The following is a 24043-nucleotide window of genomic DNA, read 5'->3' on the forward strand; positions in this document are numbered from 1 at the left end:
ACTGGTTCCTATCCCCCGTTATTTCAACACTCACTATATCAGGGATGAGAAGCCTGCAGCTCTCCAGATGTTCCTGGACTCCAACCCCCATCATCCCTTTTAGCCTTGTGGGCTGGGGCTGATGGGAGTTGGAGTCCATTGCTGTCTGGAGGGCCACAGTTGCCCGGCATTCCTGAACCAAATAAACAGTGCAATCCAAGACATGTCTATTCAGAAGTAAGCTGCATTAGGTTCAATGGGACTTACTCCCAGGTAAGTATGTACTGGCTTGCAACCTAAGTCAGCCCTTGGGTCCCCAGATGTTGTTGGACTACAACTATCATCAGCCCCAGCCAGCATGGCCGAAGGTCAGGAATGATGGGAATTGTAGTCAAGCAGCCTGTGGCAACCCACAGGTTGGGAAAGGCTGCACTAAAGTATTATTATTATTATTATAACAACAACAATAACAATCCCTTCACGAATCACTGAGACGCCCCCTCCGACGCCCTGAGAGGCAGAAAAGAGGACCGGCCTTCACCCCAAACCTGCCCCCCGACCCTTCCCGCGCTACAGCTTGTCACGTCCACACGAGCAAGCCAAACACTTTCCCCGCCCTGCTCTGGGCGTCGCCTCTTGTTTCCCGCCGGGCCGCTTAGGTCGTTGCCCTCCGCTGACTTCCGGCGTTGCCGGGGAGCCGCCGGGAGAGGGGGATGCGGCCGGGAGGAGGCAGAAGGGCTGGCAGCGGCGGCGGCTGGCGGGACGGGCGAGAAGGATGGAGCTCCCGTGAGGAGGAGGAGAGGAGGGAAGGGACGGCGCAGGCGGCTGGCGGGACAGGGAGAGGCGGAGGCGGGCAGCCCGTGGCGGTGGGGCGCCGGCTCTGAGAGCAGTAGCAGCGGCAGCGACTCCCGAGCCCTGCCCTGCCCTGCCCGCCGCCGCCGCTGCCGCCACCTCCCTTGCCAGCCTCGCGGAGCCTGCCCCGACCCGCAGCCGCCCTCAACACGGAGGCCCAGGCACGCGAGCAGCGGGAGGAGGAGGAGGAAGAAGAGGAGGAGGAGGAGGAGGAGGAGGAAAATGAAGCTCCTGAAGCCGACCTGGGTCAACCACAATGGTGAGCGGGCGAGGCTGCGCTTCCTAATGGGCCCCGAAGAAGGGGAGAGAGGGATCCTGAGCGTGTGCAGAGTCCTTCTAGTAAGGTTTCTCCAAGGCGCGGCGGCGGCGGCGGCGCTCCTCCTCCTCTGTGCCTGGGTAGAGCTGCCCCCTTTCTCATTACTTCTCCTCCTCTTCCTCGCAGAGAGGCCTTGAAGGAGGAAGAGGGGTCGGTCTGAGTGGGTGCAGCCACCTCGGTGGGGCTGCGGAAGAGTTGAGAGGCCTCTGAGCACGTGCAGAGTGCTTAGCCGGGTTTTGCAAGATGTGGTGGTGGTGCTCCTCTATCTATGGGTAGGGTGCGTCCTCCCCCCCCTCCAATACCTGTCCTCTTCCTCCTTTCAGACAGGTCCTAATCAAGAAGGAGTAGGTGTGAGCATCTGCAGCATGCCAGTTGGGCTCTAGAGGAGCTGAGAAGTCTCTGGGCATGTGTAGAGTTTCCCCCATCTATTCTCTCCTTAAAGGAGGAGGAGGAGCTCTGAGCATGTGTGGCATCCTCGTTTGGGCTCTAGAGAAGATGAGGGGTCTCTGAGCATATATAGAGTATCCCTTTCTTCATCGCTGTGGAAACCCCAGTGCAGGTAGAGGGTATTCCAGGACACACTCCTGGGAACATGCTTTACACTGAGTCAGGCTGTTGATCTGCCTCTGAGCATCTGCAGAGTGTCTCCTTTCCCTTATCCTTGAGGTATCCGTCAGGCATACACCATGCACTTAGTGTTTGAAGCAGGTAACGGTTTCCAGGGCACAGTTCAACAAATCAGTCTTAACTCTGAATGAGAGTTTTATTTGTATTATTTCCTTTCATTTACCCCCCACCTCTCTTCCCCCATGGAACCCAGGGTGGCTTAGCTGTGGTGGCTTCTCAGACTGTGCCCTGGGACTCATTGGGCGGTCTCTGGAGGCCTCTGAGCATATGCAGAATGCCCCCTCTTTTCATTTGTGCAATGCTCACACAGCACATAGCCCCCCTCCCCACACACACATGCAAAGGAGCTAAGTAAAGACTGTCAGGATAGACTCCGATGAACCTGTCGTACACTGAGTCACTAAATAGTGATACACTATTTGCCAGCTCTTGTCTTCCGTGACTGCCAGGAGCTCCAACAACTCAGCACTTTAATCCTTGGGCCCTGGGACTGAAGTAATGGGGCCCCTGAACATGTGTCAAGTGCCTCTTTCCTCTTTGCTGAATAGCTACCCAGACTTGCATTGCCATCTTATGCCTTAGAAACATTTGAAGCTGCCTTATGCTGGATGAAACTGTTGGTCCATCCGGCTCAGTGTTTTCTACGCTGACTTTTCCAGCCCTTCCCGGAGATACCAGGGGTTGAACCTGAGACTTTCTGCTGGCACAGCTGGTGCTCTGCCTCTGAGCTACGGGTTTTCCCTATTGCTTGCAGAAGTAAGTTAGGTTAAGCTGCAAGTGGGTCTTGCTCCCAGATAATGTGCATAATGTTGCCGCCTCAGCGTGTCAGGAGACAGGCAGGGGCTTCCGGGACAGAGTCCTATGCATCTGACTTGTGCTTGGTCAGACTAGAGTCAATGTTGTCTGTTCTGACCAGCAGCAGCACTCTGGTGTTTCAGTGCTTTAGGTTTTTAGGGCTGAGGAAGCAGAGGCTCCCTGAGCATATGCAGAGTGGTCCATTCCTTGTCGCTGAGGAGCCACAGCATGCATCCCAGGGCAAAGTCCCATTAAAACATTTTTACCCCAGGAGTAGGGAATCTTTTTCAACCCAAGAACCATACTCTCTTATGGACAACCTTCTGGGGGCCAAATGCCAGTGACAGAAAGAGCCAGAGGCAAGAGCAGACAGAGCAATAAATGTGAATTTTAACTTTGTACGGTATTCAACTCGTACGCCCCTCTCGGTCCTCCATCGAGGCAAGCAAGAAGTGTTTACGGAGTTCAAGGCCGTGCCCTTCCAGCAATGCAAAAACACTCAAGGAGGGTGTAAATCAGAGCCGGTGAGGGGTGTGGCTTGGGAGGGGGTGTGGCCTGGGTAGAACGGGAAGGGCCAGGTAGGGGGGCCTGGAGGGCCACAGGTTCCCTATTTCTGCTTTACCCTGTCAGACCATTTATCCATGCAGAATTGTAATTGTTTAGCCTGGCTGGCAGTGGTGTCCCAGGGTCCCTGATCTTTCTCATGGCTTAGGTGGGTGAGGATCCTTAACTGGAGGTGCCAAGTTCAACCTTCTGTGCGTGCAGAGCCTGTGTGCTTATCACTGAACTCAAGACTCAAGGCCTGGCACCTGTTTTCCTTGCAACTTTAAATAAATGGGGAGGTGGATGGTGATAATGAGTGGGAGACGCTTACCTTCCACTCTCCAGAGTCTTCTTTGGTATATTCTCTTTAGGAATAGCAAGGGAAGTTGCCATATCAAATGTGTGTGCAGTCAGGAATTCACTAGGTCGCCTAGGCAATGCACTGCTTTCTTTTTCAATGTGAGTATATACTGCTGGCCTACCTTGAAGGGTTGTTGTTGTGAGGATTACTGAGATAATGATGTTTCCAAAATGCTTTCGAAACTTTACATATGCTCTCTGAATGTTACGATTGTTCAAAAAATGCACTTTTCATTATTCTGCTCTCTTCGTCAAGGTTTGCAAAGTCCAGTGCTCAGTGCTTTGCACAGTGTTTTACAAGTTGCCTGTAGGCTCTGCTTTTGTTCAGCTGGGTCGCCCTGCCTATCTGTCATACTTTGCCCAGAGGATGGGCCCTCCCTCCAGATCCAGTTCACCATCTCTACTCTGTGAGAACGTGATCTCTGTGAAGACAAATATTTAATGCCGGATTATTATTTAGATAAGACTGTGGGAGCATGTGCGTCAAGCTAAAGAAGGGACCTACCTCTTGTTTTTTTTTAATACTGTTGTCACTTTAGGGTAGAGAGCGGCCAGAGAAGTTCCCAAGGCTGGTCATGCTTTGTTATTCTAAAGTAAATTAGATGATAGGATGTAAAGCAGTGTTTCTCAACCGGTGTGCCTTCAGATGTTGTTGGACCACAACTCCCATCAGCCTCAGCCAGCATTGCCAATGGTCAGGAAAGATGGGAATTGCGGTCCAACAACATCTGGAGGCACACCGATTGAGAAACACTGATGTAAAGAAATGGTTTTATTGGACCAGGTAAAGTTGATTGGGTTGAGTAGCAAACCTTTGTATTGCAGGAGACCAGGTCTGATTTAGACATTATTTACCCAATGCACAGAGATAGGAAAGCCCTTGTACTGAGGATGTGGAGTATAACTTTTTAAAAGTTCACGTGTACATCACCCGGAGTACTTAGCTGTTGAGCCAGTGTGGTGTAGTGGTTAGAGTGTCAGACTGGGACCTTGGAGACCAGGGTCCAAATCCCCGCTCAGCCATAAAGCTCACTGTTCCTCAGCCTAACCTATCTCACAGGATTGTTGTGAGGATAAAATCCGGAGGGGGAGAACATGATTGTATGCCGCCTTGAGCTCCTTGGAGGAAAGGCAGGATATACATGTAATAATAAACTTATTTATTTGTGTATACTTTACTTTTTCATTTATCCCACTTTTCCTCCAAGGAGCTCAAGGTGGCTTACAAACATGGTTCCACCCCTCCCAATTTTATCTTCACAACAACCCTGTGAGGTCGGTTAGGCTGAGAGACAGTGACAGGCCCAAGGTCACCCAGTGAGCTTCATGGCCAAGCAGGGATTTGAACCCTGGCCTCCCAGGCCCCACTCTGACATTCTAACCACTACACCACAGTGGGTTCCATAGATACATACAATATGCATGGGAGCTCCACATCCTGCAATGCTAGCAGCACAAGGGTCCACAGTTATCCTCATCTAGTCCACAGTTCCATATTTAACACCAACTAAGACAAATGTTTGGCCCTTTTCAAATGGCTCTTTGAAAACAGCCCGGAATTGATGGCCTCGGAAGCAAACTTATTTAACCAGAAGCCCTAAACTTTGTGGAAGAGCTTCATACTTTAATCTTGCATCTTTTTTTCCTCTGTGTTTTGTAAATAATTTCCTAGTTGACAGCTATTTCAAAACTTTATTGTAGAGCGGGTATGGGGAACCTTTGGCCCTCCAGATGTGGCTGAGCTGCTGCTCCCATCAGCCTCAGCAAGCATGGCCAAATGGCCAGGAATGATGGGAGTTGTAATTCAGCAATGTTTGGCGGGCCAAAGTTCCTCACACCTGCTGTAGAGGCTGATACAGGCCCAACCTGACCCACCCTATTAAAAGGATGGGTCGTCTGGCAAAGTATACTTTGATTTATTGACAGCTGCCGCCAAGAATACAGAAGTTGGCATCCCTAGTCTTAAGACCTTCATGCCCTGCTCACCTCTGGGAAGCCTGCACCTGTTTCACCATTGTAGGAAGCAATGCCAAATTAGATGGATCTTTACTCTGATCCAGCAGAACTGCCCCTTGTCGAGTTAACCCTGCTTTAGAGGTCTGTTGCTTGTGGATTTTGAAAGACTCGGCAAACTTGCCAATACTGATGATCGCTTCCTAATCACGCTAAGAATTTAGACTGAGAATACTCAAAAGTCGTTTGTTTATTGCTTTGGTCCTCCTTAGTGTCCCAATAAAAAGTTGTCTTGCCTTTCCCAGAAGTGGCAAGTTTTCATAGTTTCCAACCTGCAAAAATGTAACCATTCTGAAGAGGACTGGTAAACTTTAAATGTTTTAGCCAATGACAGGAAAGGATACATATTTTAACATATTTTCTAGCTTGGGGGTGGGGACTGCATTGTTAAAATACACATACACACTACACACATTTATACACACACATACACTAGCATGACTTGTAACAAGAATATTTTTCAAGTGTGTTTATTTAGTACATTTATATCTCTCCTTTCTTCCGTCATGGAGCTCAGGGTAGCATGGATAAGTTTGCCAGACAGTCTCCCATCCAGACACTGCTCAGACCCAAACTTGCTTGTGTTCAGCCAGGTGCTACACCCTGAGCTATCAGATGGTCCCCTGTGGCCCAGGGGTCCAATGCCTGTTGAAAACTAGGCATTGCACAAGCAAAAATGGCACAGTAGGAGAGAATATTGTGTAGATCAGGTGTGGGGGGCCCTAGCCGGGGGCCAAATTCAGCCCTCCAGACCCCTCTAACTGGCCCTTGGGGCTCCTCCCAGGCCACACTGTTTTGTGCCCTCCTTGAGTGTTTTTCCCTTCCTGAAGCATATCCTTGAACTCTGGTTATGCCTCTTGGTTGCCTAGATGGAGAACAGAAAGGGGGTGTGCAAGTTTATGCAGAAAGTCGCCTACTGTTCGAAGGTAAAATTTACATTTGTTGCTCCGCCCACTTTTACCTTTCACTCTCCGCACTATTGACGTGGCCCTTGGAAGGTCGCCCATATGGGAATGCGGCCCTCGGGCTGAAAAAGATTCCCTACCCCTGTTGTAGAGGGTGAATAAAGGCCGCTCACCTTAGTCTGTTTAGGAATAGTCCCACTGAAGTATCTGGCCGTGTTTTTGCTTTAGCGAGTATCATAAATGTGAGTTTGAAACCTCATTTTATCAGCGACTTTGCATTTGCAGCGCTGTTAGAGTTTAGAAAAGAGAAGGCAGCAAGGTTCCAGGCAGATGGAAGGGGCGTTGTTGTTATGCAAACCATCAAGGGGAAGCCTGGACTCAGCAGAGTGACTGGCCTGTTGACCTCAAGTAGCGACCAGGAGACCGTGGGAACCTCCCGCCCACCTTGATTATTTGTTAGAGCTGCCTATGCTGAAAGTAAGCAAATAAAAATGCAAGTCAGCAGAGCAGGTACTGTTCCATTGACTTGTGTGGTGGCTTCACGGAAGCCACGAGCGACAGCCACGTTTGCCCTCCAGCATCTGTTGCTTTCAGAGATCACCAGGTGATTGATTATGGGGAAACAGACGACGTCATTCATTCTGCATCTTCAGCCCCAGCCATCCTTGTTACCTTTGGTACTTTCCCCATATTTCACCAGGTAGTTCCATCTGGTACCTTCTTCCCCCATTTCTACATCCCTGTCTTGGCTGCATCTAAAGTCCCATCTGCAGAATTGAGATACTGTGTCAATAGCTGTCAAAGGGCTAGTCTGCATTTCAGCTTCCCACAAGTCAGACATGCCTACACAGGGAGGTAAATCTCTGACCAGTGTCTGCTGGGCCATCTGCTGCCTGGTGGATAGTGCTGTCCTTGCAAATAAGGATGGACTTGGGTGGACCTTGGCTTAGGCCAGCACAGCACTTCTTAGGCTATTTGAACAGGGGAGCATATTCAAGATAATTTATCCATGCATCTGATTGATGCTTTGGAGCTCTAGTACACCAAAGCTCTGTTTGGTGTTTGTTTTTACAGCACCGTACATGCACATTTATATAATAAGAAAGCTGTGTTAGTTTTCTATCAAGGGAAATCTGTTCGGTACCTTGAAACTAATTAATAAGCCTTTTATTACAAAATGGCGTGAGCTTTCACAGGCAACAACCTACTTTCCCACATGCTACATTGGAACATGTACATGGTGTTTTTTAAAGAATGAGAGCGAGGATATTTCCCTGCCCCAACAGACTTACAGTCTAGAAAAATGGCTCAAGGTGACAACTGAGGAAGGGCCTGGTTATGCCACCATCAGTCTGTTAGTTAAAGGTGTCACAAGACTCTCCCTTTATATTGACACAGATTAGTTATGTTGCAGCCTACAGCCATACTATCTTGAACACACCCAATCTTGTCTGATCTCGGAAGCTAAGCAGGGTCAGACCTGGTTAGTACTTGGATGGGAGATAGCCTGGGGATACTGGTGCTGTAGGCTTAGAGGAAGGCAATGGTCAACCACCTCTGAATACCTCTCCATGAAAACCTTATGAATATATCCAAAAAGATTCATAAGGTTGCCATAAGTCGTAATCAACTTGAAGGCATATAACAACGAAGTTATGCTGCAATTGCGAAGAGATCCTGAGTATGCAATGTTCCTTTATATATGTGAAAAACTTTGGAGGGTGGTAGTAATTTTTTAAAAAAAGGTAGGCCACACAAGGTGCAAATCAGTCCTCTCTTGCTGCACAAGACTCTCCTTCTGCTGTCTGTCAATCTAGGGGTTCACACTGATCTGGGACCATGAGTGCTCCACGAACTTCACTCAGATGGTCCATGTCATGTTCACGTTAAATATTAATATTTTAAAATGGCATTTTATTTTTTTCATTTCTTATTTTGCATGTTACTGTATTACAGTTTGAAGTCCATGGAATGCAAATTCTAGTTCAACAAAATGCAATATAAGCAGTAAAAGAAGCAATGACACGTACGGATCATAGAGCACCTAGGGTAGCACATTTCAGTTGTTACAACCGGCAGAAAAACCATGAAGTGGTCCACCAAGACCATCAGCAATTTTTCAAGTTGTCCATGGGGGATAAACGTTTGGGAACCACTGTGTAAACCTATTCCCAACTGTTGTACAACTATGTGCAGATCTTGTTTTTACACAGCAGCGGATTATGCTGTGCCACAAATGTTTTTCATAGGATCTGCTGGTGGTGTTTTCATGCTCTGTCGGTGGGAGTCAGGCTCTTTGTCTCCTGTATCCTTTTGCATTTTTGCATTGGAAATTAGCCGCCACATGGGAGGGACGGAGAACATGAGAGGCTTTGCTGAGGCTTGCAGAAACTCGTATATGTAATGCTAAATCCTGGCTTTGTGCTGCGTGTGAACCGGGCCATTTACCAGCCCAAAGTCACCCAGTGAGCTTCGGAGTGAAAATTTGAACTGAAGTCTCCCCCAAAAGTCCAGTGCTCTTAGCAACATTGCCCACATTGGGGGTGTGCCATAGCTCAGTGGTAGAGGACGTGCTCTGTATGCAAAAGGTCTTGGGTTCAATCCCTGGTGTCTCCAGGCAGAGATAAGAAAGGCTCCTGTCTGGTCCCTAGGGAGTTATCACCAGCCATTGTAGGCCAACTTTCCCCAACCTGGTTGCCCTCCAGATATTTTGAACTACAACTCTCATCATCTCTGCCTGTTGTCCGTGCCAGCTGGGGCTGATGGGGTTTGGAGTCCAAAGGCATCTGCAGGATATACCAGGTTGGAGAAGGCTAGATGGATCAATGGTCTGACTCAGTAGAAGGCGGCACACTGTGCTTCTCTTCTTGTGGTTGTATAGATTTGGTAGGTACAATTTGTTAAACAGGACAAAAGCTGTCCCTGCTGAAATTCCATTTGCTGCAGCAGTATTAAGGGTAAAAGGGCTTATTCTTCTATTGCATGTTTTTATCTGTCTTCTTCTCCTAAAAACAAAAACCTAAACATATATACAGAAAGGATGACCCACCTTAGCTCAGAGTGTGCCTTTCTTGAATGCCAATGTACACTTCTATGTGCTGATAGCAGAAGGCTAATTTAAGCCTGGTCACAGCCCCTTCAAAGGAGGGAAACTTGGTCATTGCAAAGGTAATGTAATGGAGAGCATCCTAGGCCATAGTACTTTGGAATGTGTACCTTAGGGCCATTGATCTTGCTTTAGGGGAAAATGAAAGGTTGAAGGCCAGTTCCTGCAGCGGAACTTCCTGTTGTGTTTGGTACTTGTGTAGTGTGCCTTTGGGCGAGAACAGCATAGCTTGGATTGTTGCAGAGCATTTTGGCCCAAACATTCTGCGCAAACAGTCCAAACCAAGGCAAGCTGTCATTAGGGAGATTACTATAACTAGACAACTTGTTCATAAGGATGCTAATTGTAGTGTAGTTGGCTGGCAGAGCTGACTGTAAGAGGATGCCAGTAGGAAATGATGGCATATATCTGTCTTCAGGCAGCGACCGTAGCTCTCAAATGCTGTAGGAAGAGAGAACAAGATGTGGAAAGACTGAAGGGAGAAATCCTTGAGGTGTGAGAATGTTCTACAGACCACTTGAAAATTGCTGATGGTCTTGACGGAGTACTTCATGATTTTTCTGCCTCTTGTAGTGATTGTGCTGTGCTAGGTGCTGTATGATTTTTTAAAATTATCTTTATTGCTGCTTTTGTTTCTTATATTGCATTTTCTTGTATTAAAATTTGCAGTCTGTCAAATTCAAACAATGCTACTATAAAATGCAATATCCATCAGTACTGTAGGTATTTAAAAATGAATTTGAGCTGCTGTTTGCCCACCACCACATTATGTTAGAACAGGTGTAAGGAGCCTCCAGCGATTGCTGGACTCCAATTCCCATCATCCTTGACCATTGCCCATGCTGACTAATGCTGATGGAAGTTGGAATCCAAAAACATCCTCAAGGTCAGGAGTTCTCCATCTCTGCATTAGAGGCTTCCGTCATATTTTTTTAGCTGTGATTTTCAGGATTTTTTAATGCAGCCCAATGCACCACTCTGAGTGAGGAAGTTCATGAAGTCCCAAGGCTGTAACTTGGCCATCCCCAAGCTTAACATCAGAAGGGGGATGTTACCAAGTGGTTGGTGGCAAGAATGGTTGTGTCAATATTTGTTTATTTAGAACATATATATCCTGCCTTTCCACCACAACATTGGTTCAAAAGTTGACTCGCAAAAAATTAATTAAAAGCAAATTTCACAGAAAGTATAAAACTCTCCAAACGGCATCCAGTAAAATGGCAGATAAAATGAAATCACAGTGAAAACCAGTCAAATACTGCTAGAAGCTTGGGTGTTTTTTAGAAAAACGTTTTTGTTTGTCACTTAAAAGGGTATAGTGCAAGTACCTACTGAATATGGGGAAAAGCCATAGCTCAGGGTGGTTGAGCACAGGCTTTGTATTCAGAAGATCAAATTCTAGGAGTGGGGGGGGGGTTATAGTTCATCAAGTACAATCTCCTGCAAGAAGCTAAAATCCTTCCGAAAGCTATCAGTTTGCAAATAATGTTATGAGAACATGTTGCATATACCATGCCTTATCTTGCTGTTCCCAGACAACTAATCACAGTAACCCCAGCATTTTTACATCCTTTATAGATACATCTGTTACTAGGTGCTCAATCCCTAGGGAATTGTGCATGGGGGGGGCACTGAGTGAAGCAAGAGCGAGTTGTGAATGTGACCTCTGGCCTGTCCACGAGTGAAAAATGTCTTCTACATGTCAGAGCACCACTGGATTCAACCCATTGTCTTATCTTAGCAAAATACAAATAGCTGATGTTGCATTGAAATAGCATTTGTTGCGTTCTTTTAAAAAAAAAAAAGTTGTGCGGGTAACGCTTTTGCCATGTTCCTTCTCTCCCATCCTCCTCCACTCTTCTGCCACACACGCTTACTTTGAATCCCTGTGTCTGTTTTTAGATTGTAAGCTCCTTGGGGAAGGGTGAAACCTGTTCACTGTGAAGCATCATGTACACAAAATGGCACAGAATAAATAAACCTGCCACTTGGTACTGGTCTTAGATGGTCCAAATGGCCTGACTCAGTATGGCAGCTTCCTACGATGAGGCCCTTTTCTGGCTACTGTTAATTGGTGCATTTTGAAATGGTTTTATATCCTCTGTTGCTTTTATTAGATTATGCTGTGTTGTGTTTATTGCAACCTGTTCTGGAATCTGTCAAGATGGAAGGCGTATAAACGTTTAAAGAATACCGCTTTATAATACCTGCCATCATTCAGTTGCTGAAATGATGCCTGATTTCAGAACGAATTTCAGAAGCTATGCTCAGTTGTGCTGGCTCGCTGTTTGGCTTTGACTGCGCTGCACCTTGGAGAGCATCAGTAGGTGATTTTTGAGTTGCAAGAAGAAATATGGTTCCTAATTAACTTCATGTACTCGGCGGCCCTCCTCCCACAAAGCGCCAACTCATGAGAGTCTGTTGCTCTTACTGTTTTTCAGGGAAGCCGATATTTTCAGTTGACATTCATCCAGATGGGACCAAGTTTGCAACTGGAGGGCAAGGTAGGCTTATCCTCTTTTGAAAACTCTGTATTGATTACTAGTTTACTGCAAATGAGATCCTAGAGCATATAAACACCAAAGAGAAAGGGGCTGTTTATGTATGTGGCTGTTGGAATGACACACATTGCAATATCTCCCATCTTTGGGTTTTGACACAAAATAACAAGTGCATAAGCCATTTATTAAAATTTGTTAATTTGTTAAGACCAATTTACCTGCCCTTCTTTAAGCAAATACTTTTCATATGTTTGAGTCTTGTGTAATTAGAGTTATTTAGGTAACTTCTACCCTGCTTTCTTCCTTGGGCTCAGTGTAGCTTGCTGTAGCAGTGTTAGTACATCAAAGTAGTTCATGGCTTACTGTGAATGTGCAAATGGCTCTTGCTTCGCTCTTCGTCTCACTCATGCGGAAGTAACAAACTATGGCTCATGGCTTAGCATTATGTCTGAACCAGGCATCTGCTTTACTTAAACTATGATTGGTAAGCCATAGTTTGTTCTCAGCTTACCAATAGTGATTTGCTGGAGTGAAACAAACCGCTGTTTCCAGCTCGGATGTAAAAGTAAGCCAGGGTTCATGGTTTGCTGCTCTCCCTTGTGCTATGGGAGAAGCAAAGCAGGAGTGAACCATGGTTTACTATGCTGTCCAAACTGCAGACGAGACTCTTGCTGCCGATATTTTGAAACTCCTATTTTTCTGTTGATGCTCAATATTTTATATTAATGCATTTCTTCCTTAAATTACTATATAATCAGCTTCATTTGTTGCTGTTTGAATGACTTCAGGGCTAGTTCAGATCTTTGGCTCCTGACGATATTAACCTTCACATGGTGAGGAGTTGTTAGAGCTGCACAAATCATGGTGTGTGTGTGTGTGTGTAAGGGAGTGATTCTTTGGGGGGGAAAGAATCACAGTGATTCTTTGGGGGGGAAAGAATCACAGATATTGGGCAAACGACCATTTTCCTTCTGCAGTAGAAATTGAAGGGATCAGCAACACTACAGTAGGGACAAAACTTGATGCCTTCCCTTGCCATACTGGATGACTTTTTAAAAAATGTTCCATAAACAGATAGGTACTTCCACTCCACACTGGGTGATATGAATGCCTCCAGTAGAGGCTCACACATCATATTGAACATGGTGCAGGCTCTCAGTTCACATGTGTTTAAGTGTATACTTGTTGAGCTGTACAAATCAACTATGTGTGCAAACTGGACACTCATTCAATGTTAGCATGTGAATAACTGCATAAATGTTCAGCTTATCTGAACATTTGTTTAATGTGTGAACACCCTTGCTGTATGTATATGTGTGTGAGAGACTGGGCAGTGCATGTGGGCTCTTCACAGAGACTTATTGTCAATGTAAATGCAGCAAGAAAAGGAAAGAAACAACAGAATGTTATTAAATCACACATTTTTAAAAATTATGCCAAGCAATGCATGTTCATTAGACAACTAATAAAGTTCAGGTTCTCCCCTGTTACCTGAAGGTACTTTAAGTCTCCATTCGCAGTGCTCAGAGTAGCATGTGACATAATTTTAAAGTTACAGAAAAAAATTAAAAATCTATAACTACGCAAAAAATCAATTAAAAAAACCTGACAGCTAGATCCACAAAACAGCCTGGCTTATATAGGCCTTTTCTTTATACACGTTATCCCTGCCACAAATGGAAGGCGTTTAGCTAGCTTACAATAAACATGGAATTGCTCAGCATAACTTAAAATGTGTAATTTTATAACATTATCTAAATTGGTTCCTTTCCTTACTTTTTTTGTTGTTGTTAGCAGAGCTGCCCATTCTCTTAACCAAATCAACAACTTTGTTGCTTGGTTATGAAGAGTGGCATCTGATAATCTGAATTAAACCCCCTTGGCCATTTTTCTTTCTTAGGTTTTAAGTTTTGGTCATCAGTCTAGCTATTTGTCTCCATATGATGTTCTTTTATGTTTTTGATTTCACCTGGAATCCAACGCACAACATTGCACAATCCCCTAAGCCCTGTTGATTTTTTAGCAAATCATACGCATCTACAGCTATGGGCTGGATTGCAAGCTTTGTTTATTTGTGTAGACTGTTTAGTGTCCTAAAGCCAAGAACAAATTAGCCAAATACGTTTGAATGAAACTCCAGTTGGATGCTATGCCAACAAAGTCATGTAAGAGGCTTTTAGGCTGCAATGTTATACAGTCTTTTCTGGAAATAAGTCCCCTTGAACTCAGTGGCACATAGTTGCACTGTAAATCTTTGTATTTTATCATCATCATGGTGGCATGTAGATAATTAATGCTCTCTGAAAACAGAATGCTTTTCTCTGAATAGTATGTTGTCTTTGTCCTTAGGGCAGGATTCTGGGAAAGTTGTGATATGGAACATGTCTCCTGTCCTCAAAGAGGAAGACGAAAAGAATGAGAATGTGCCCAAGATGCTCTGTCAGATGGACAATCATTTAGGTACTGTAGAAGAGGGGAGGGAGGTAGACTTTGGGCTTCTTGGGTCTAGTTAGTAGAACTCTGAGATCCACCAAGGTAGAGTCGGGTGCAATAGATTATAGCAAGGATCAAAGAATTTTGAGAGTGGGGGTTGCATCCAATGCTTGCCCTACTCAGAATAGACCCATTGAAATGAGTGGACATGACTAACTCAGGACCATTAGTTTCATTGGGTCTACTCTGAGCAGAACAGAGTTGGATACAACTCCTGCGATTTGTTTGGATGATTTTTAGTACCAGAAATGATAGAGTTTCCACACAGAAATCCACTATTGGCTAACCCTCCTCTGCCCCCACAGTTCTCATTATATCAACAGTATAATTTAAGGGTGGGGGATGTTACTTTTGTTGTTGCTGTTGTTAAATAATTGGGAGTCAGAAATCCTTGACGGTCTACTGGGGACCTGCCAGTACATCCCAGTCTACCTTCTGCCAATTCATGCTGTAGAATGCTCTGGTGCCTGTTTGCCAGTAAAGGATAAGGCAGGTTTGGGGGACCTTTGACCCTCCATAGGTTGCTGAGCTACAACTCCCGTCATCCTTGGCCATTGGCTGTGCTTGCTGGGTCTGATGCGAGTTGTGGTTCAGCAACCTCTGGAGGGCCAAAGGTTCCCTATTCCTGATGCACAGAATGGCACAGAGAACCTTGGGCCGTAACTGCATATTGGAGGATTTCAGGCTACGAAAGTTGATTTAAATGTTGTGCTAAGCCATGGTTTGGCGTTAAAACAAGCAAGCCCTCTTCTTTCATGTTTCCCCTTTCCCCTTGTTTGTGTCACCTTTTAGAAATACCTTTTCTGATGTCTAGAGGTGAGTGTGTTGTATTATAATGACAGGTTGTATCCTTTCACATTTTAATAATAACGGCAACAGCAACAACAACAACCTTAGTTGTCCCCCTGAAATCTTCACTCAATGACCCATTCATTTTTAAGGAAACAGAAGGCTGTAAAGATTTAGTATCTTTTCCACACCTCTTCCTCCCATATGAACCTGCCCAAGTTGTGAGATCTATGCCCTTGGTCTCTTTCCACCACCATCACATGTCTGTGAGTACAAAAGATAGGTTGGTGGGTATAAAAGACAGGGCCTTTTAAGTGGAGGCACCAAGGCTATGGAGCAACTAGGGTCTGTCATTGGCAATTAAGACTTGCCTGTTCAGTCAAGCATATTGCTGTTGAGTGAATTATGATTTATTTCTTTGCTTCTGATGCGGTTGTGTTTTTGTTTTGAAACACATACCACTCTTTTATTTGGTTTCCTGAATTATTGTTTTATAGGTTGCTTTATACCATGACTCTCATCTTATAAGCTGCTTTGATTGTTACAGGCAGAAAAGCAAAAATTCAAAACAATAAGTATATAAACACTATTTTAAATACTCGTTTTATTGGTATAAAATATCTCTGAAGAAAAGCGTTGTTTGAAGTACGTACGTGTGCGTTTGATTTCTTTATCGCACTTTTCCCCCTCTGCAGTCATAGTTAGTGCTCTTGTACTGTTTGATGGGTGCAGACCCTTTGTTTCCTTACATCCTTGATGAAGACAGTATCACTTGATGATGGTCTTTAGTAAGAATTCTCCCCCCCCCCAGGCAAAAACATAATCTGTTGTTACAGCTGAGATCAGCACCTCTACAGTTATCTGCAGCATACAGAAAATTACGAAGGGTGTGAACCCATTCAGAGAATGCTAAACTATCCTGACAGTCATCAGTATAATAATTGTCTTCCTTTTTTCTTTTTCCCCCCTCCCCTCTTTCTCAATTCTAGCATGTGTGAATTGTGTACGATGGTCGAACAATGGCATGTATCTGGCTTCTGGCGGAGATGACAAGTTGATCATGGTTTGGAAGAGAGCTGCGTAAGTATTTCCATCTCCATCCTGCCCCCAACTCATTTTAGATCTTTGCCTGTTCTCTGAGTTGCTCTTGAATTGTTCCCTGTTTCTTATCTCTAGAGTTGTGTAAATGCTTTATAGCAGGTGTGGGGAACCTTTGGCCCTCCAGATGTTGCTGAACTACAACTCTCATCAGCCCTAGCAAGTGAGGATGATGGGAGTTATAGTTCAGCAACGTCTGGAGGGCCAAAGGTTCCCCACACCTATTTTATAGAATACAAAAAGAGCTACATTTTTTCACCCAGGCTTTCCCTGATTCATAAGATTAGACCCTGATTTATGTGTATAAATCCCCTGAATTTCTGTTCTATTTGTTTGTATATGTTTTAATGTTGTTTTAGGATGTGCTTTTGTTTTAATTGATATTGTTCTTATATAGTACATTGTATGAAATCTGTGTAGAGGTTTTTAAAAAATTAGTGGTTTAGAAATGCTTTTAAATAATTGTTAAAAAATAGTCCCTGTATGATATTTTAAAAATCTCCACATGTTGTTACATTTTTTCTCCTGAATGTGGAGTTGGGGTGGGGAGTTGTTGTATTCTAAAGTTTATTTCAGCTGTTGGGATGGTCTTCAAATAGAATTCTGCAATATGATTATTTTTGCCAAGACTTTTCCCTATCTTCAATAGGTATATTGGACCTAGCACAGTGTTTGGTTCCAGCAGTAAACTTGCAAACGTAGAACAATGGAGATGCGTCTCAATCCTTAGAAGCCATTCAGGGGGTAAGTGTGTTTGAAACTCTGGAAGATGATCACAGTGCGTTACTTGATCTCTGGACCCATCCAAAGTTCACTCCCTGTTATCTGGCCTGTTTAGATAGATGGTATTTGGCACCCAGTGGAATGGTCTGTGCTGTTTTTCATTGCACTACTTCAGTGCGGTTATTTAGGGATTCACTTAATAGCTGGGTAGATAAAAGGCAGTAAATATTAAGAATCAAACCCTACAAGCTCACTACATAGTCATTCAGTTTGCTCTGTATTTTCAGACACTTGCAAGGTGGTATTGCAGGGGCTGTTGCAAATGCAAAGCTGCAAAGTTATGCACAGCACAGAGCAGCATGCTTGTATCCATCTTAGGAACGGTGCAAATGGATTTGTATTTTATGATCTATAGTTGTTGACTTTTTATTGTTAACCTCCCTGAATACAGATTAGAGAAACATCATTTAAATAAAATATCTCTGTAGACCAATGTAGGCAGACATCATTCTTGCAAGGATCTACTTTGTGTATTTACTAGAATCCTGAGATTCACCAACCAGGGCAGGTGCAAAATAGTGGCTTTGGAGAGGGCAACATAGGATTAAGGAACAGGGTGCATCTGAGCTTATGGTCAGCCCAAGAGTTTGTTTCAGTGTCAGAAGCAAACAGTCCTGTCACACAAAAATCTGCTCCCGTTCTTCTCCCCCCAGTTTTCATCATCTCAGCAGCCTAATATCCCCAACAGCCTTGGTCGCCCTGTATGATGACCTTTGTCGGGAGAGGGACAGGAGGAATGTGACTCTGTTGATTCTCCTTGATCTCTCAGCTGCTTTTGATACCATTGACCATGGTATCCTTCTGGGAAGACTCACGGAGTTGGGAGTTGGGGGTACTGCTTGGCAGTGGCTCCGCTCCTACTTGGTGGGTCGCCACCAGAAAGTAGTGCTTGGGGAACATTGCTCGATGCCCTGGACTCTCCATTGTGGAGTCCCGCAGGGATCGGTACTGTCCCCCATGCTTTTCAACATCTACATGGAGCCGCTGGGTGCGGTCATCAGGAGTTTTGGGGTGCGTTGCCATCAGTACGCTGATGACACGCAGCTCTATTTCTCCTTTTCATCCTCTTCAGGTGAGGCTGTTAACGTGCTAAACCGCTGTCTGACCGCGATAATGGACTGGATGGGAGCTAACAGACTGAAGCTCAATCCAGACAAGACCGAGACGCTGTTGGTGAGTGCCTTCTCTGCCCAGATGGAGGATGTTCATCCTGTTCTTGATGGGGTTACACTCCCCTTGAAGGAACAGGTGCGTAGCTTGGGGGTTCTTTTTGATCCTTCCTTGTCACTTGAGGCCCAGGTGGCCTCGGTGGCACGGAATGCTTTCTACCATCTTCGCCTGGTAGCCCAGCTACGTCCCTATCTGGACAGTGACGACCTCGCCTCAGTTGTTCATGCTCTGGTAACTTCTAGACTGGACTACTGCAATGCGCTCTACGTTGGGCTGCTCTTGAAGACTGTTCGGAAACTACAACTAGTCCAGAATGCAGCGGCCAGATTGCTGACGCGGACCAGAAGGTCCGCTCATATAACACCTGTTCTGGCCCGTCTGCACTGGCTTCCTGTTTGTTTCCGGGCTAGATTCAAAGTGCTGGTTTTGACCTATAAAGCCCTACACGGCATGGGACCGCAATACCTGGTGGACCGCCTCTCCCAATATGAACCTACCCGGACACTGCGCTCAACATCTAAGGCCCTCCTCCGAGTGCCATCCCATCGAGAAGCTCGGAGGGTGGTGACTAGAACCAGGGCCTTTTCTGTGGTGGCCCCCAAACTGTGGAACAGCCTCCTCGATGAGGTGTGCCTGGCGCCGACGCTACTATCTTTTCGGCGCCAGGTGAAAACCTTTTTATACTCCCAGGCATTTTAAAGTGTGTTTTAATAGCATTTTCATCATTATTTGTATTTTGGATGTTGTTTGGTTCTTTTATTGTTTGTTTGTTTTGTTTTCTTGATTTATTGTATTTATTGTATTTATACATTGCTTGATTTTTTATCTTTTTGTACACCGCCCAGAGAGCCTTCGGGCTTAGGGCGGTATATAAATTAAATTAAATAATAAATAAATAAATAAATAAACCCCTTGCACCAGCGGACAGAGAATGCTGGGTACAGTCCCTAATATGTGCTGATCTACTGATTCAGATTTAACAGTAGATCCTAAGCTACCCACTCCTGAAGCAGACAGCAGTGAAATGGGTCCATATGTCACTTTGGATGGTTAAGTGAGTGATGTTGCATGGCAAGCTTATCGGAGATCATGTCCTGCGTTTACTGTGTAATTAGTTGGATGCAAAGTGTGTTTCTGCACATTTAACCTTTGGAGCTGGTTTATGAAAAGGCAACTTGGAAGTGTCAGAGGAAAAAAACCCTGCAAAATGTCAATGTAAATATATAATATGCTTCAAGTGATGACAAATCAAGCACATGAATGCTTAATTTTTTTAGTCAGAAGCTTAAGGCTCAGTTTAGATATTTGTGTCAAATGATTATTGAGGTTGGCATGATATATGGATTGACAAACCACAGCCAGAGGCTACTTCTTCTTGGAAACGGGAGTGAATGTGCCAACTAAGTGCTTAGTGTTTGAAACTAAGTGCTAAGAGAACAGAAAATGAAAGATGTTTTTAAGCCATAATTTGCCTGTTGAGCCATTAGAACAAGTTTGGGGGACCTTTGGTTCTCCAGATGTTATTGAACTACAACTCCCATCAGCCCCAGCAAGAATGGCCAATAGCTAGGGATGATGGGAGTTGTAGTTCAGCAACATCTGGTGGACCAGAGGTTCCCTACACCAGCTTTAGAAGCTGAACTTTGTGTTCTAAACTGTGGTTAGTGTTCTGAACTGTGGCTAGTGAAAGCAATGGTTCTGTGTGCCGTCTCAGTTAAACTTTTGTCTTCTGATCGGGTCATGGGGAATGGGACAAAATAATGTAACTTTTAGAAGCATGGAGTTTTGCTTGTATTTAACTGATAGCATTGTTCTCTAGATACTTTCTAACCTACTTTGAGATGCATTAAAAATACTTAATGGAAAATGAAACTGGCAGAACACTCTTCCAAAGGGATATCTCTTAAGGTTATTTTATTTATAAGGTAGTGTGCTAAATACACCAGAGTATTCATGATAGGATATTTCATAAGAACCGTATGAAATTTTAAAAACTGAAAAATCATTTTCTGGATTGCTAGTTGCACATACATTTTTGTTAGAAAAAGATCGATATGAAGCATCTCTTTGAGATGAGTAATGTTCATTTCTTTTATTTGATATTCAAGTCTTATGTGTTTTTATTTATTTATATTTATTTCTGCCTGACAGCAGCCCTCCAAGATAACTTGCAATAGCAAACAATTAATACACAACAAAAACTAAAAAGGCAGCAGTGACTGGAAAAGGGTACTGCAACACAGAATGTCTTAAATAAGTTTTCTTGAACAAACAATTCATGTAGATATACTCATATAGACCCTTTGACTATGGAATCTTACTTATGGTTAGGTAGGCTGTGTGTTTCTGTTCTCTGAACACAAAGGGACCTATCAAATTGACTGGTGTCTGGTTTTCTGTTTTCCCTGGGACCTTGTTTACTGGAAGGTTTTTTTGTATTCCTTAATAGATGTTATGGACGTGGCATGGTCTCCCCATGATGCTTGGCTGGCCTCTTGCAGTGTGGATAACACTGTTGTCATCTGGAATGCTGTCAAATTCCCAGGTATAATGTACAGTACTGATAGAATTCTGAGCGACAAGAGGCAATTGTTCTGTTTCACTGATGGCAGCTGCTTGATGTGGCAAACTTCTTAAAAACAAAACAAAAAACTACTCTCCAAACAACCCAGTACACCCATAGTATTGAACCAAGCCACGGTTTAGTGTGAATGAGCAACGTGCAGGCTCCCAGAGCAAAGATCGTGCCCTCTCCCAGTCTTGCTACTGCTGTGCTATCCAAGCCTTAAACTGTGGTTTGGCTTAGCATCATGTTCGAACCCAGGCTCATGGTTGGTCTCGCTCCAGACAACCTACAAGCCTGTAACCAAGGTTTGTTCTTGGTTTACCACTCATGGTTTGTCTGGAGGAGACAAACCATGAACCCGTGTTTGGATGTAATCCTAAGTCAAACTATGGGTTATATCTAGGTTGCACTGCAGCAGTAGGACCGGGAGAGGAGTTGCAGTGGCTGCAATCTTCACCCCAGGAACCACCTGATTGCTTGTTCTCACTAAGTCAAGGCATGACTTGGTGGCCCAATTTGCACAGAGCACTGTTTGGCTCCCAATGTGCATGAGTGCGCATGCCCTTCAGGAATCATGCTGAGCTCACTAGCATAGTGCAAGTTCAGACCATATATTTAAAGCCCATCCAATGCACATTTAAAGCATTCGACTTCCCCCCAAAGAATCCTGGGAACTGTAGTTTGTTAAGGGTTCTGGAAATCTTTAGCTCTGTGAGGAGAAAACCACAATTCCCAGGGTTCTTTGGGAGAAGGCATGTGCTTTACATGTGGGTTGGACGTGCTTTAATTTGGATATGAGGGGAGATATGTTTGCAGTCTTCAAGTACTTGAAAGGTGTCACACACAGGAGGGCCAGGATCTGAATCATCCCAGCATGTAGGACATGGAATAATGAACTCAAGTTATAGGAAGCCAGATTTTGGCTGAACATCAGGAAAAACTTCCTAACTGTTACAGCAGTATGACAATGGAACCAATTACCTAGGGAGGTGGTGGGCTCTCCAACACCGGAGGCATTCAAGAGGCAGCTGGACAGCCACCTGCCAGGTGTGCTTTTAGTTGGATTCCTGCATTGAGCGGGGGGTTGGATTCAATGGCTTTATAGGCCCCTTCCAAATCTTCTATTCTGTGATTCTATGAAATGTATGGTGTGGATCTTCCCATAGCCTTGTCAGTTTCTCAGTGTGTTGTCTTCCACAATCTTGCAATTGTTAAGTTTTACAGGATTATTTTCGTATACCTCCTAGTTGCATTTGTATACGAGCGTCTTTTCTTTCTTTAATTCAGCATGATTGAATACCGGCTTGTACCAAGACATTGTCAGCTTTCATTAGTGTGATGCCCCGAGAGGGACTTTTGAAATCTCAACTTTCTCTAATGAAATCGTTTCCGAAAATGCTTAACAGTCAGTGCGTATGTTTTTTTAATCTCTTGGCTGCATGCAGAAATTCTTGCCACTCTGAAGGGGCACTCTGGCTTAGTTAAGGGGCTCACCTGGGACCCAGTTGGGAAATACATTGCGTCGCAAGCTGATGACCGAAGCTTGAAGGTATGGCGGACCATGGATTGGCAACTGGAAACCAGCATTACCAAACCATTTGATGAGGTACGTGTTGCATTAGCGATCTCACGGAGCAACAGAAGACAAAACAATGGTAACTGTCTTAACAGGTCATCCCCTGAACAGACACAACAGCACTTTTCAGACTGAAGGCTGCCTTCCCTTCTGGGCAACCCTCCAAGGGTCTCTTGCCGGTGGTAGGAGGGGCCAGAGGCAAAAGTGGATGGAGCCACCACGGGTGTACATTTTACCTTCATAGAGTAGGCTAGTTTCTACACACACTCTCACACCGCTCTCTGTCCTCCATCAGTGCAAGCAAACAAGAGACACTATCAAAGTTCAAGAACATATTCCAGTCGGGCAAAAACACTCAAGGAGGGTGTGAAGCTGGGTCGATGAGGGGTGTGGCCTGGGGAGAGGGGTGTGGCTGAACCGAGGGCGTGGCCTGAGGAGAGGGGATGTGGCTGAACCGGGGGTGTGGCCTGGGGAGAGGGGATGTGGCTGAACTGAGGGTGTGGCCTGGGGAGAGGGGATGTGGCTGAACTGAGGGTGTGGCCTGGGGAGAGGGTGTGTGGCTGAACTGAGGGTGTGGCCTGGGGAGAGTCCAGAGGGCCAGACAGAGAGACCTGGAGGGACCCGAGGGCCTGAGGCTTCTCATCCTGGTGTATGCAAAATGGCAGAATAATGGTAGAAACTTATTTTATGAAGTTGAATTTCGGAAGCTGAGCTGGATGTTAGAAGATTCAGGACAGACAAAGGAAGTACTTCTTTGCACAGCGCAGAGTTAAATGACAGAATTCACTCCCACAAGAGGTGCTGATGGCCCCCAGCTTGGATGGCTTTGAAAGAGGATTAGACAAATGCACAGAGGTCAAGGCTATCGGGCTACTAGCCACGATGACTATGCCCTGCCTCCACAGTTGGGAGATGGTATGCCTCTGACTGCTACCTGCTGCCAGTCACAAGTGAGGAGAGCGCTCTTGTGCTGAGGTTCTGCTTGCGGCCTTCCTCGGGCATCTGGTTGGCCACGGTGAGGCCAGGATGTTTTCTAGATGGGCCTTTGGCCTGATCTGTTAGTTTGCTCTTATGTTCTTAGAGGTTTCTGGCTATACAACTTCCTTTTAGAGAGGAAACTGCATTGGACGTACTTATTCATGACTCACATTTATATATTTCCCTTCTGTCAAAGTGCTCAGTGCGGTTTACAGTTTATATAATGGCAAAGAGACACGACACAAAAGGGAAAATGACACGGAGAGAGAAGAAAACGACAAGGAAATTCAAGGTGGCATCTTTCATGATGTAGTATCGTGAAGATACATAATGGAACTGCAGATGACAGTTAAGGGAGGAGACGAACCAAATGGTTCCAGATGGTCCCAGCTGAGGGGATGGAAGGTGCCATTTAATCTTTAGTTTCAGATGAAGAAATTAAGGGCTTCCTGTTTGGCAGTTTTGGTTTGCAAGACAAGCACAAACCATAGTTCACCCGTTCAGATGCTGCAACCCAGAGAGAAGGAGGGAATTGCAGCTTGCACAGTGAAATGGGAAAGCGTGAAGCCCTCCATTGGAGTATGACTTTGGAG

General features: G+C 45.0%; 1 protein-coding gene and 1 pseudogene across 1 annotated transcript in view; both read left to right on the plus strand.

Moving 5' to 3' along the window:
- The first annotated feature begins 628 nt into the window (after positions 1 to 628).
- Positions 629 to 24043, plus strand: part of LOC133373274 (protein HIRA) — a 58158-nt gene continuing 34743 nt past the window's right edge. The window contains exons 1-7 of the mRNA XM_061602801.1: positions 629 to 1090; positions 11938 to 12000; positions 14347 to 14457; positions 16269 to 16359; positions 17027 to 17121; positions 20780 to 20875; positions 22342 to 22502. Coding sequence (XP_061458785.1) covers positions 1054 to 1090; positions 11938 to 12000; positions 14347 to 14457; positions 16269 to 16359; positions 17027 to 17121; positions 20780 to 20875; positions 22342 to 22502 — 654 coding nt within the window. The 5' untranslated portion in view covers positions 629 to 1053. The remainder of the gene's footprint in view (positions 1091 to 11937; positions 12001 to 14346; positions 14458 to 16268; positions 16360 to 17026; positions 17122 to 20779; positions 20876 to 22341; positions 22503 to 24043) is intronic.
- On the plus strand, positions 7804 to 7921 carry LOC133373621 (5S ribosomal RNA; annotated as a pseudogene).

The sequence above is a fragment of the Rhineura floridana genome, chromosome 19, assembly GCF_030035675.1.
Source record: "Rhineura floridana isolate rRhiFlo1 chromosome 19, rRhiFlo1.hap2, whole genome shotgun sequence".
In the NCBI taxonomy this organism is placed as follows: domain Eukaryota; kingdom Metazoa; phylum Chordata; class Lepidosauria; order Squamata; family Rhineuridae; genus Rhineura; species Rhineura floridana.